The 14,628-nt window shown below is 36.0% G+C and overlaps 1 protein-coding gene across 1 annotated transcript; it reads left to right on the forward strand.

Annotated features, from left to right (window-relative positions):
* Window positions 1-10,509: 10,509 nt before the first annotated feature.
* Window positions 10,510-14,628, forward strand: LOC103952697 (the record flags this gene model as incomplete). The annotated part of the gene is given in 10 exon segments (XM_048575635.1): window positions 10,510-10,651; window positions 11,215-11,437; window positions 11,636-11,742; window positions 11,745-11,786; window positions 11,883-11,989; window positions 11,991-12,029; window positions 12,157-12,219; window positions 12,304-12,396; window positions 13,136-13,541; window positions 13,869-14,628. Coding segments are annotated over 9 exon segments (987 nt in total), but the record flags the coding sequence as incomplete, so codon positions are not given.

The raw sequence follows: 14,628 nt of genomic DNA on the forward strand, positions 1-14,628 counted from the left end.
TTATGAAAAGACTCATATATATTGGGAAGTATTATTGGCATTCTAAGAATCTCATTCTACACTCTTCGCAAGTGTATTTTTCTTTTCAAATATAGAAAGTTTGGAGTGTAGAATGAAGTTTTTAGAGTGCCAATAACAATTCATATATACTAATGTTGCTTAAAAGTAATTTTCTTGTCGTCCAAATTCTCAATGTAATCACATAAGCATTTATCTAGTAACGTAAATTAAACACAAAAGTTTATATATGCCCGAGAATTAAAATGTTTACAGTAGTTGTGGTCCTGATCTTAAAAGATAATAATTAAATGAATTTGATGGATTTAATAGGTTGCTTGAGTTTCTTAATAAAGTGTGTATATTAAGCAAGTATTAAAAACTTGCTTCAAAGAGATGCATTGACATTTACTTCTGCAGCATATACTGCTACATGCTTACTGTGGCTGAGGCCATATGCTGTAGAGCTTTAATTCTCCATTAATATGGCATTCGGTCCAATAATCCTGGCCACTGTCTCATACCAGAATTTCCCACAAATGCATCTAGTCATTTCACTCATTTTCTTACTAGTTACACACGGCAAACCTAATACATTGGTATTGAGGGTAGACCCTAATGGAGAAAGTTCTACTACACTCCGGTATATGTTAGGATAGGAAATGGATGGAATGAGTGTTAAATGTGCGACCAAGAGTCCAGCAGTTAAGAATGGTCTTGTGGCCTCAAATATCGGTGTATGGTACACACCAATGTATACCAAAATTAAATTTCTGTAAAGCCATTCAAGTGGGGCAATTAGATAAAATTTAAAGTCTTGATAAAAGAAAACATACTTCTTTACTATGTTTGTGGTTAAATTAGTCGAATCTACCTTTACACTGCACAGTAAGGTTTTTTTAGTGCTCGGTCCACTAACTTTCTCTTTCAAAAATGTTGAATTAACATGCATGTTCATGTTTCTTGATTGAATAATTGTCCTCATCTCCTGTTGTTGATAAGTACCCATCTTTAATCAAAATTCTCGCTTGGTGCTTTGCTTTGTCTGGGTGTTGAGGAGGCAATAGAAAGCTAGCAAGCACTAAAAAGCAATATAAAATTATGTCAAATTACATTTTTGTTCTTTAAACTTAGATTATAACACGTGGAAGTCGCATGAAAGGATAAATGTGAAAGTTTAGGCCTATGACACAAACTGTATAGGAAGCATATGCCTATTGAACTTATCAATCGTTCCTTACGTACCTGACTTGAAATGAGAATGAATTATAGTAAAAAGGAGTTGAAGTAGGAATGATTCAGTGAGACGGCAAAATTGGATACTGTTATTGAAGTGGTTATTAACCATCTATATTTGACAGGAAAAAACTATATGTAATCATAATGAAAATGAAATTGAGTTCAACGAAACTATTTACTAATTGTCAGGAATCAAAATCAAAATTGTTGTGATAATTGAAAGAATAATTGAATGCCCACATGGGAATAGCAGTGAATGGTAGGGAGTTTATTGTGTGGTACTTTTTCAAAAGAGAAAAATCACGGATATTGTTGGATTTGTCATGGGTGTGACTTTCCATTCACTATAAACCAACGAATGTGGCTCTATTAATAAATCACTCCATGGATGATCAACACAGCAACTAAAAGAGAAAATTACTGAAAGCAATAATATCAGTATCCCTCTCTTCCTCATTTTATCTGCAATTCTTTTGTGTTATAGCTACGGAAAAAAACAGTGTGATATTTCGCACTCGCTTCGTTCCTATCTTTAGCAAAGGTTATCTCTCTAACTTTTGTCTATTTATTACACGTTATCAGCACGACTCTTTAACCCTAAACAGTTCACATCGGCGAAAAATGTTTCCTCCAAGGATTTTACTGTTCTTTTTCCTCCTTTGCCTCATCTGCTAGATGTACCCTCGTGAAGAACTGCTAGCACGATGTCTGCTTCTACTTGTCAATATAACAATTACTCATATCTTTGATTTCTTGTTTGGTGTAGCTCCTGATTACTAACCTAATGTTTATTTATTTTTGCTGCGATCAAAGATGGTGCGGTATCATTGCCCATCTTGGACTGCAGATTTAATTTTACTGCAATTTTAGGTAATGCGGTATAATCGCCCACCTTGCTCTGCATATTTAAATTTTCCTGCTATATTGTTTCAATAAGAGTGGTGTGGTACAATCGCCCTCCTCATTAATCATGTAAATCTTGAGTTTGAAGTTTCGAGTGCTTATCATTTTGGTCTGAAGATCAAAATGAAAAATTTGTACGAACTAGAAGTTCTAACACTATACTCCTCCAGAATGCATATTATTGCAAGCTCTTACATATCTCATTTTTCTTTCAGAAAAAAAAAATGCGAACTTGGCAAAGCTTGATTTTGTTGCCCTAGATATTACTGGGAAGAATTACCTTACCTGGGTAGTGGATGCCAAGATCCATCTGGAGGTAGGGAATCTTAGAGAAACCATCAAGGATGAAAATAATGCATCCTTTTAAGATTGAGTGAAGGCCATGATCTTTATCCATCGCCAACTTGATGAAGGACTGAAAAGCGAGTACCTAATGGTTGAAGATCCATTAGCCCTCTGGAAGGCACTGAGAAACAGATACAGTCACCAGAAAATGGTGATTCTTCCAAGGGCTTGTTATGAGTAAACTCACCTAAGGATCCAGAATTTCAAGACGGTAGCCAAGTACAATAATGCAATGTTCAGAATCAACTCCCAGATGAAGCTCTGTGGGGAAACCATCACTAAGGAAGATATGCTTGAAAAGACTTTCAACACATTTCATTCCTCCAACGTGTTCATGCAACAACAGTATAGAAAACAAGGCATTATTGAGTACAACCAGCTGATATCTGTGCTCCTTGTAGCTGAACAAAACAATGAGTTTCTGATGAAGAATCATCAGTCCCAACCTACTGGATCGACACCATTCCCAGAAATGAATGCTATTTCCCTCAAAGTGAACACCACATCTTCTCGTGGTAATAATTACAAACGAGGATGTGGCCACAAACGAAGTTAGTGGAATAGGAAAGGCAAAAACTATGGTGTCCAGTTTCATAACTAGGTTCCAAGGCATAATTTAGGCCTGAGCTTCAAGAATGCAAATCGCCAGAAAGGCAAAACTCATATGAATAACACTCCTAGAAATCCTGAAGAAGTTTGCCATAGGTGTGGTGGTAATGGACACTGGGCGCGTACCTGTCATACCCCAAAACATCTGGTGGATCTGTATCAAGCCTCCCTCAAGGAAAAAGGTGTCGAAACCAATTTTATCGACCAGGCTAAACCGATGGATATACATGATCCAATGTTCGATTTACCAGGGCAATTGAACCCAACTCACCTAGATGTCTCAGACTTCATTGTGGAAAGAGGGAATGAAGTAAATCTATCCGATTGAATCACTTTTGTTTGATGTACTCTTATTATTCTGACCTTGTAGTTTAAAGCTCGCATTTCAATTCAATAAAAGTGGCATTTCAATTTCCTTTTATTAGGAATAAACTGTTTTTAACTGTGATTTCTTTACTCAGAAAGCATGGATAAAAACTATGGTTATTATCAAAACAAGAGCAATGACGGAGATATTTGTCTTGCAGACAGGGTAACCATGCATACAATACTTCGAGATCGAAAATATTTCTCAAGCTTGATGTTTACAAAAGTAAAGGTAACAAAAACATCAGGCCAATCATATATAATTAAAGGCTCAGGAAAAGCCCAGATCATGTTACTAAATGGAACAATATTGTCCATACAAAATGTGTTATACACTACTCGATCTACTCGAAATTTGTTGAGTTTTAAAGACATACATTTAAATGGATACCACATTGAAACGAAAAGTGCAAAAAAATGTGGAATATCTATGCATTACCTCCAACGACACCCAGAAGCGTATATTGGAGAAGTTGCGTGGTTTATCGAGTGGATTGTATTATACATACATAAAGACAATTGAAAAACATACTGTCATGAACCAGAAGTTCATTGATTTAAAAATTTATATGTTTTGGCATGACTGTCTGGATCATCCAGGATCCACCATGATGTGTAAGATCATTACCAACTCTTTATATGACTTAGTTAGTTTAATTCCTTGCATTTAGTGAGTTAGTTTCTATTTATTATAGTGATTTAAGCTATTTTCATATGTTTGTAGGTCCAATTGACTAAAGTGGCAAGAAAAGGCAATTTGGAGCATTTTGGAGCAGTTTTGGGCTTGGAATGGATAACACATGCTTAAAGCAAGGTGGATGGACGAATTAAAGTTCAAGAAAGGCTAAGAATCTGCTAAAGAGATAGAAAAAAGCAATTCAAGACTTGGAAGAAAAGGAATCAACTATAAAGAAGGAAACATGAGTCAAACTTCCTTATTTTGACTTAGTCAATCTTAATATTTTCCTACTTATGTTCCAGTTGCAAAGGGGGTTCCTAATTAATTTAGGACACTTAAATATAAGTTCTAGAAGCCCTAATCCTAGTCAAAGAGGGATGTCGCACCAATTCTCCCTTTTCGTTTCCTTGTCGTGCAAGGAAGTCACTTTCCCTCTCTCCCTAGGTGTTGCCGCATATCCCTTTCCCTTTTCTCTCTTAGATTCTGATTTAATTACCCTTTTTCCTTGACGATTTAGAGTCCAAATCTTTCCTAAAACATTTAATTAATGCCATGTCTTTTTTCCTAAACTATATACACATTATGCCGCACATATATTCATTGAACCATACAACCATTCATTCATCCATCTTTCACCACCAGAATTCGCACCATCCATCCACCACAACCCAATTTCATACCCAAACACCCTTGTGCCATAATTTTGCAAGGAAATAGGAGAGAAGACCCCTTGGAGCCGTGCCTGCCATTCAAGATTGGATTGTTGGAGCGTTTCTAGGTGTATTCAATCTTTTGTTTTCAATGTTTAATTTAAGTTTTCTTTGTTTAATTGTGAACATGAGGAGCTAAACTTGTTTTAGTTAGAGGAGACTTTGAAACCATGATTATATTTGCAATAAAAATTGATTACCTCCAGTTGTGATTTCATAAATTATGAATGCAATTTACTTAACTGCTGGATTGATAACTTATTCTTGTATGTTGATTAAGGAGGCCTACATAGTTTGCATGCATGAATTTGATGCTAGAATGTAAGGGAGTTTCACATAATCGTTATGAACTAATATTCACAAGTAGTGGAGGTTGCTGATCACAATCGTGTTAAGTAAATTCTTGGCAGGAGTATCATGCTGTTCATAGTTACGAATGTCTTGTCAATCTTATGATTTTCACAAAGCTTAATGATCTTTGATTATATCTCTATTATGTTGTTCATGTAGGGAACTATTGAAGAATAATTTGGTTGCCAATACGTATCCCATTTAATACAATGACTTAAGGAAAATCTGAGGGTTAATTAGTGCTGTTCACGGTTAATTTGGGCGTTGAGGTTCATGGTTTATTGGAAAAGCAACTAGAAATCGATTTGTATGCAAGTGTGTCATGTGTGGAGAAGGACCCTCTAGCTAGCTTATCACCCATCAATTCACCCAATTTCGTGCCAAACTTGTTTAAGTCTTTAATTTACTTGTCTTTACTTTAAATTCGTGAAAAACTCAATCCCCTTTACTTTGTTGTGTCAAATTAGTTAAAAGCTGTCCAATTTGTGTTTTTAAGTGTTTTGAGTCAAGTTAAAGTTAGAATTCGTCCAAATCACCCTTTAGTGTCTAGTTTGAGTCTATTTGATTGTTTTGTGCTGTTTTGAGTCATTCTAGTTTGTTTTGAGTTCTTTGAGTCTAGTTCAGTGTTTTCAAACCTATTTTTGTGTTTTTAAGTCAGTTTAGAGTAGATTAGCAATCCCTCTTAATTCCCGACCTAGAACGATCCCTACTTGCATTTATACTACAATTGTCAACAAGAGAGTTTAAGTTGAGTGCTAGTTTATATCACATCAAAATGCACCTGGAAGAATTGATGTCCCTGTAAGACAAAATAAAGTGGCAGCGAATGATTCATTCAGTGCACGCTTGAAGCGTGGTAGACCCCCAAGTTCAGAAGATTCAGCCCTTCGAAAGAGAAAGATGAGGGCACAACTGAACCCAAATGAAATCATTTAGGAAAAGAAAATGAATGATAAATCCACAATTCAAGATTTTGAACTTTCAAAAAAGGAAAATGTCCTTGATGAGACATATGTCCCTGAAGAGACAGAAGTACATGAAAGCAAAGAAATCTTCATAAATTATGCATGCACTAACGAATTATGGGATCGAAATGAAATAATCATCGACGACATGTTCACATTCGCAGTAGCCATTGAAATCATATTAAGCGATGATATTGAGCCCCTCTCTGTTGATGAATGCAAATAGAGACAAAATTGGCCTAAGTGGAAAGATGCAATCCAGGCAGAATTAAATTCCTTGGAAAGGTGAAGTGTTTTCGGACCAATAGTCCAAACCCCACCTGGTGTAAACCTTGTGGGTTACAAATGGGTATTCACAAGAAAACACAATGAGAAAAATGAGATTGCAAAATATAAAGCACTACTCGTTGCACAAGGTTTTTCATAATGACCTGGAATTGATTATGTAGAGACATACTCTCCTGTAATGGACGCAATTACGTTCCGTTACTTAATAAGTTTGGTAGTTTCAGAAAAACTTGACATGTGACTTATGGATGTCATCACTGTGTATCTATATGGAAAATTAGATACTGACATATATATGAAAGTGTCCTAGAAAGACTTAAGTTGCCTGAAACGACTAATAAACCACGAGGTATACTTTCAATCAAATTAAGGCGCTCATTATATAGGCTGAAGCAATCTGGACAAATATGGTATAATCGTCTCAATGAGTATTTGATCAAAGAATGATATACCAACAATGTCATTTGCCCTTATGTGTTCATTAAGAAATCAAATTCTGGATTTGCTATAATGGCAATATATGTCGATAATATGAACCTAGTTGGAACCCCTGAAGAGCTCAATAAAACTGTTGAATATCTGAAAAGCGAATTTGAAATGAAATACCTTGGAAAAACAAAATATTGTCTCGGCCTTCAAATCAAGCATTGTGCTAATGGAATTTTGGTCCATCAATCAGCTTACATTGAAAAAATCCTGAAGCAATTTGGCATGGATAAGGCTTATCCACTTAGCAACCAATGGTCGTTGAGTCTTTGAACACTAAGAAAGATCCATTCCTTCCAAAATAAGATGATGAAATGGTCCTTGGTCCAGAAGGACCATATTTAAGTGCAATATGTGCTTTATTGTATTTAGCACAATGTACTAGACCAGATATAGCTTTTTCAGTCAACTTATTAGCAAGATATAGCTCTGCTCCAACAATTCATCATTGGAAAGGAGTCAAAGATGTATTGCGATACCTTCGTGGGACAACAGACGTGGGCCTCTTCTACTTCGAAAAATCCACAAATGACTAAACTCTTGTTAGATATGTAGACGCTGGTTTTCTCTCTGATCTGCATAAAGCCCGCTTACAAACTAGATATGTATTCACTAATAGAGATACAACAATATCATGGCGCTCAACAAAGTAAACATTAGTTGCTACACCTTCCAATCACTCAGAATACTTGCTTTACATGAAGCAAGTCGTGAATGTTCTTGGTTAAGATCAATGATCCATTATATCCCGAATTCATGTGGTTTACCTTCAAAGACAGACACCCCAACTATTATCCATGAAAATAATGCAGCTTGCGTTGCCCAAATAAAGGAAAGATTCATCAAGGGCGATAAGACTAAACATATATCTCCAAAGTTTTGCAGTGCACATAAGCTTCAGAAGGCTAAAGTTATTGAAGTCATACAAATCCGCTCCAATTAAAATCTACCAGACCTGTTCACCAAGTCTCTATCAAAGTGTACGTCTCAGAAGCTAGTGTAGGGAATCGGATTACGTTGGCTTATCAATCAACTAAATTTGAAGAATGCGGAATCAGAGTGAGATATAATTCAGGGGGAGCATCCATCATACATGCTTGTTATACTCTTTTTCCTTCGACTAGGATTTTTCTCACTGCGTTTTTCTATCAAGGTTTTAATGAGGCAACATAAGCATGCTTAACATTATATCAACAATCTGGGTAAAGTTGTACTCTTTTTCCTTTGCTATGGTTTTTTCCTACTGGGTTTTTCCAAGCAAGGTTTTAACAAGGCAACTAATATTGATATGTGGGCATCCAAGGGAGAGTGTTGTAATAATTGTAAGAATAATTGAATGCCCACATGGGAATAGTAGTGAATAGTAGGGAGTTTGTTGTGTGGTACTTTTTCAAAAGAGAAAAATCATGGATATTGTTGGCTTTGTCACGGGTGTGACTTTCCTTTCACTATAAACCTACGGATGTAGCTCTATAAATAGATCACTCTGTGGGTGATCAACACAGCAACTGAAAGTGAAAATTATTGAAAGTAATAATATCAGTATCCCTTCATTCCTCTTTTTATCTGCAATTCTTTTGTATTATAGTTACGAAACAAAACAATATGATATTTCGCACCCGTTTTGTTCATGTCTTTAACAAAGATTATCTCTCTAACTTTTGCCTATTTATAACAAAAATTAGTTTTGTTGGAGCATAATTCTTCACTTCTGGAATTAAATATTGTAACCTATACAAGATTACTGAACCTCGGGAGTGTAGGGGCACTTGTGTAATGCTAGCCAAGAATCATCTAAGATCAAGCCATTAAACTTGGTACAGTCTAGGCTCTAACAGTATGCTTCAAGCTTAGCAATTGAATTTCATTTATGAGCAAGGAGAACAATACAAATCAGGGAAATGTGGTTGAAACATTAACCTTAAAAAAAATAGAATGAGATTGTTTACACTAAAAATAATTTTTGAGCTTTGGTTTTGCCCTAATAAGATGATTCACAAAGAAAATTGAGTTTGAGCTTTTAATTTAGTCTAAAATAAACATTTCATGGTCCACATTACTTTTGACTTGTGAAAGGCAGTCTCAGTTTTCTCTCTTGCTAGGAACATTGAATGCAAAGTATTTTGGTATTTTTGGAGGGAAGGTGATCAGACATAAACCGCCTTCTCGATTAAGCTTAAGATAGATTCCCTACCCAGATATCTTGGATTACTTTACTATTGGTGCATTACTTTTTGGAAAATAATCCCAAGTTAGCTTCAAGTGAAGACATAGGAAGCATTGAAGAAGGAAGTGAAATGTAATATACAAGCAAAGATCTCAGAGCGAATGACACTCAAATCATTCAACAAAACAAGACGCAAGCTTTAAAACGAAATCTCTTTCCCTTTACTTGCTTCATTCCTTTTGGCTTGTCAAAAGACCACTTGAAACCAAAACATTAGAACTCTAAGATTCCTTCCTTTAGACTCTAAGACCAAATAGAATTGCTCTATTACCATCTCTTTGGATAATATCATTTTATCAGCCATTAGATAAGTTTGTCTCTTGGTTGAAACACTTTACAAGGAAGCATCTTTAACCCAATCCAACAACCTTGAAACCAATCCGATAAAAGTTTTGTCGATTGTTTTAAGTTCATTTGTGTATGTACTTGTTTTGTGATATTCAATATTACTAATATCAATTTCAGTGTTGTATTTACTGCTCTTGTTACTTACTGTGCTTACTTTCCTGTCATAAATGACTGAAGTGGTGTGTTTATATATAACATTATACCCCATCTTAGTAGTTTATGGTCTGACATCGAGAAACAATTAAAGTCTTTAACAAGCAAGCATTAAAAAGAATCAAACTTGAGCTAAACAGTGGAACAATCATTTGATCAAGAAGTTTTACTTACTTGTACGCAAGTATCGCATTTACATATAATCTATTCTAAACACAACATATCATTATGTTGACAGAAGTCAACGGTGGCATACCTTACAAACAACAAATTTAGGGATTTCTTAAGCCTCTTCGAACACCAAAGAATGAAGCTTACAAATACTAATAAACAAATTACTCAACGAGCCACTGTGTTTGTTTTTACCCAAACATATATCCATTTTTTTTATTTTGAGTGCCAATAGAAACTCTGAAAAAAAAAAAAAAAAATGCTCACCCATGTTGGGTTGTGCCATGGTTTGCACATTTCCCATATTGAAGACACATTCAGGTGGCCAAAAATTGATTCCATTTAGAAATGACTCGAAAACCCGGCCCATAGAGACTTTTTTTTTCAAAATAGCAAAAATACCCTTGATATCGTAACGCATTTTCTACCCGCGCCTATCCCCTTCTTTCTGACGGATCAGGATCCTCTCCTGGGCAAACCCATCAAACTGTTAAAATTTTACCCTTCAGCTACAAACGGTTATAAAAGTTATAATAAGGGATGTGATATTCACACACCTCATTTTACTTCTTACACACCTATTTTTTAATTTTTAGCCGTCGGATCGGTTAAATTGAAGAATATCAATGAACAAAAATTATCAAAGCGTGTGAGAAGTAAAATGCGGTGTGAATAATTGTAACCTCCAATGGCTTCTGCAAATGCCCAAGGGCTTCTGCAAATGCGCGTCAGATCTTCGTCAGCATTCTCTGGCTTCTCTTCCTCTCGCTCCCTTTTTCCTCCTCCGTCGAGCCCTCCAATGAGCTTTCTTTAGGTACTTTCTTTTCAATTCCCCATCAAGTTTTATTGCGCTTATCCAACTCAACGAAGTAATGAAATCTAGGGTTTTTAAGATAAACAGTCATATGAATCCCAAAACTGATTTTTTGTTTATAATGTTGGCGTATTGGGTTTCTGAGAATACCGAGTGAAAAGAAGAAGGTTTAAAATTTGAACCCATATTGTACAGGTTTTTGAAGTAAATGGGAGTAGAATTATTCATTTGGTTTCTTAATTTTTCTGAAGAATTAAGATTGTGGAAAATTTCAAATTTTGATTAGGAGTTGGTTTCTCATTGATTATGTCAAATTATTTTTTTTCTGATACGACTGCTACATTATAGTTGTTGGGTGTTTAAAATTGATTTTTCATTTGGGAACCAAAATGTGCCTGCATACTAGATCACAGCTTTTTCGGAACGTCTTGTGAAGGTTGAAAAAGGCTACTGAGATTAGTGGCTTTGAATTGTAGGCAGATAGAAATGACCTATTTGATGGTGGGTGTGAGAAGTTTTATACTTTTAACGTGTCATCCCTTTCTTATGCTTTTGATTTGCAGTTATTTCCGAGTCGGATGGGTTACAATTATCTCATGGGGTGCCAGTAAAAAAATTTCCTGGTTCCAAGCCCGGCATTTGGGTGCTGTGTGAACGTGTTCATGTCCGTGTACTTTCAAGTTTCATGGCTTAAAAATATTGGAAGTTTGCCAACACGGTGAAGGTGAAGGTATCAGGAACAAATTCAAGCACTCGTATACCGACCTTCGAGGTTTGTGTCCACTGGTGAGTCGTGAATATTATGGGTCATGTGAGTTTTTAATACTACTTGCCTGTCAGACACTGTGCATACAGGACTTACTTAACTGAATGAGAAGAAATTCATTATCATGCGATATGATAATACCATTGTCTCTGAAATATGTTTTGTATTGCTGTAAAGTTATTTCTGTGTGGAATGATCTGTTTTTTCTTTCGTTGCAGAAATACATCTCTTGGGATATGGATGTGTCCTCACAGCTCTCGGCAGAAGGTTCCCAAAGGCTCCTGGTCAAGGTCCATGTCACCTTTTGAGCACCAACTAATAGATGTATGGATTCATCCTTAGAGAGCTTGGAGGTGCCCATTGAAGAAGGTACCACTCCGGAGTCTAATGTGCACACGATTTTACCTCTTACTGTAATCCTTGCATTTGGTGACCAGTTCATTGAGCGTGTTCTTTGTTTTGCAGAATTTGTTAAATATCACGTAACATTTGTGATATTGGGCATAATCATGATGAGCTTGGCTTCCCTCCTGAGCAAGTCATTAGTATTTTATTACGGCAGTGGAATGGCAAATTGGGGTAGTCCTTGTAATATTGATGGTACTTTTTCAGGTAATGTAGTTGCCGTACTGATGTGATCCTTTTTCTTGATAAGATTGCTGAACGTCCAATGAAGTCCTTACATCATCCAAGATAATATAACTGAGTATGACGGTTTAATTTTTCTGGTTGTTTACAGGGGATGAAGCTTCTCCCAACTGGTCGGAAGAATTCTCTTGCAATTTTTGTGTACTCATCTGTGGTATGTACCAAACCTCAGTTAATTTACGTTTCTACACTTTTCATTTACATGATAATGATCAATGTAATTCTCATAATTTATCAGGTTGGTTTGGGATCTTTTCTCCTCAGCTACCTACCTGGGTTATTGCGCACACTACTCACAGAGATTGGAGTTAGCGAAGACATGTATAATCCTGTAAGTTATCTTGAATTATTCTTTTAGTTGCCCTACTATCTTCACCATAAAGAAAAATGCCTTCCTCTTTTTCCATCCAGATTATTTGATTGCATATGATTGTCATGTTTGGCTTGAGACCTTTATTTTTTAAATCAAATCATTCATGTTTTCCCGTTTTCTTGAATGTTTATATTTTGGTATTGTTGCTGAAGTATAGCTTGTTTACTCAGCCTTATATAGTGATAACCAATAAACAGCTTTCTATTAGGGGGAACAAATTTCCTCACATTGCATTGACTTGGGCATATAGTTGCATGCTTTGATGAAATATGAACTGGTAAACAATTTTTGCAATAAAGTATTAATTCATTTCATCTTTTTCTTTTGGGTTTTGACTGTACTCTGTATTCTTTTTCAGGTAAGATGTGCTTATAATTCTGCACTACTCCATTTCCCTTACCATCTTGGATTTTAGTTTTATTCAGGTGTGTACTAACTAATAATTGATGCGCACTGTCGGTTTTTTATGCAAACCATCTGATAATAATTATTCTTGCTCTGGCCTTGGTCAATTATGATTTATTCTCAAGATACACGTGAAATCACACCATTAGTCTATAGGCGAGTTATTATATATAGATTTGACGTTTTATATGTTGGGACTAATGCTTCTCTTTTTTTGGGTGGAAATAATTTACAAGTAGACTACACATTCTTCATTCTCTAATAATTAAGGAAATTCTCTCATAATTTGCAGCTGGCTATATTTCTTCTGGCTTTTGTTTTTCTGGCTGGAGCATGGTTGGGCTTCTGGGCAGTCCACAAATTGGTCCTGGCAGAAGATGGATCTATCGAGATAATGACATCTCAGTCTGTTAATTGGTCCATAAAAATTCTGGGTGCTACTGTGATTTTTCAGGTACGTTAGATAAGTCTACACTCGAAGTTTTCTCTATCAAAATTTCAACTTTGTTTCAGAGTTCTGTCGATCACCTACTGGCAACAGAAGCTATTGTAGTTGGATTCGTAGTCTCCGCTATACTAAAGAAAATTTTTAGATGGAGATTCCTTCGTCTTGTGTGCAAATATCTGGCTTTCCAATTCTGGAGCTTAGTCATCGCCTTCCAATATGTGCCAACATTTCCTTCGTCAGTATCTACTGGGTAAGTTAACCACCTTCATCGCAATCTAAGTAAACACCAAACAATCTTTAATTGAAGAGTGTTACGTAGGGGTCATCTCCAAATGTCTATAATTGTGTATGCGTGCGAATACCATAAATGTTTACTCAGTTTCTCAGTATTCTGGTAACCAAGGGACAATTTGTGCTTTGTTCATCTGATGCATGCCGGTCAATTGGTCTTTTTTGGAGTTATAGTAACATATATATTAGATGATATGCAGTATAGCATGTATGTTTCTTAACCTGCTTTTGATTTTTGCTATGTTTTTTGGGTTGTCAATCATGACATATATGGAATATCCTGCAGGAAATCGATTGAAAATACCCAAAAAGAACCACCGCAGATTGGAAATTTCTGATTCTCCACCTTCTCAACCGTCAGATACATGGTTATTTCCTTCTACTTTCCACACCACATCCGAAGGAGAAAAAAACAGAAATTTACGGCTTAATTTTCATGTATTGCATAATTTGGTATATAAGTACATACAGTCAGTCCTTGTTCTCCAAGGAAACAATGAAGGACACAAAGAGATATCCTTCCTAATAAAGGACTCTAATATTTACATTCCTATTTTCGTAAAGATTGACTCACGCCAATAGAAAAGACTCCAAGGAAGAGTGGGACGCAGTTCACCAGAGAGACAACAAAAGCCTTGCAAGAACTTGCTTCTTCTCCTGAGTATCACAGATGGTGCTCCTCAAATGTAGAAAGAATCAGTGTCGCCCCCTGAACCAATAGAAAAGTTTCTGATCAGCCGCTCCACTGGTGGCTCCTACGGTTGTGGTAAACAACCGGCATACAACATGCCCTCTGCGAAGTCAACATGGGCATGGTACACGCAAGAAAATGCTGCCGTAGTTCATAGTCGAGTTGGAAGAAAACAAAAATGTGTGGAACGGATCTGTAAAATTTTAGTATGGGCTCTAGAGGGTAGCAGGAAGGGTTACGATGTTGTAAAATTCATAGTTTTGTGCAGTTCATTATTTTTGAGCAACCTGAATGGAAAGGCTCTGTTCTTTTCTGACTCTACTCTAACTTGAAAGAAGGATGATTTTTTGAGCAA

Source organism: the organism of the source record quoted next, unplaced genomic scaffold (genome assembly GCF_019419815.1).
Source record: "Pyrus x bretschneideri cultivar Hongxiangsu unplaced genomic scaffold, Pyrus_bretschneideri_v1 Contig8, whole genome shotgun sequence".
Classification (NCBI taxonomy): domain Eukaryota; kingdom Viridiplantae; phylum Streptophyta; class Magnoliopsida; order Rosales; family Rosaceae; genus Pyrus; species Pyrus x bretschneideri.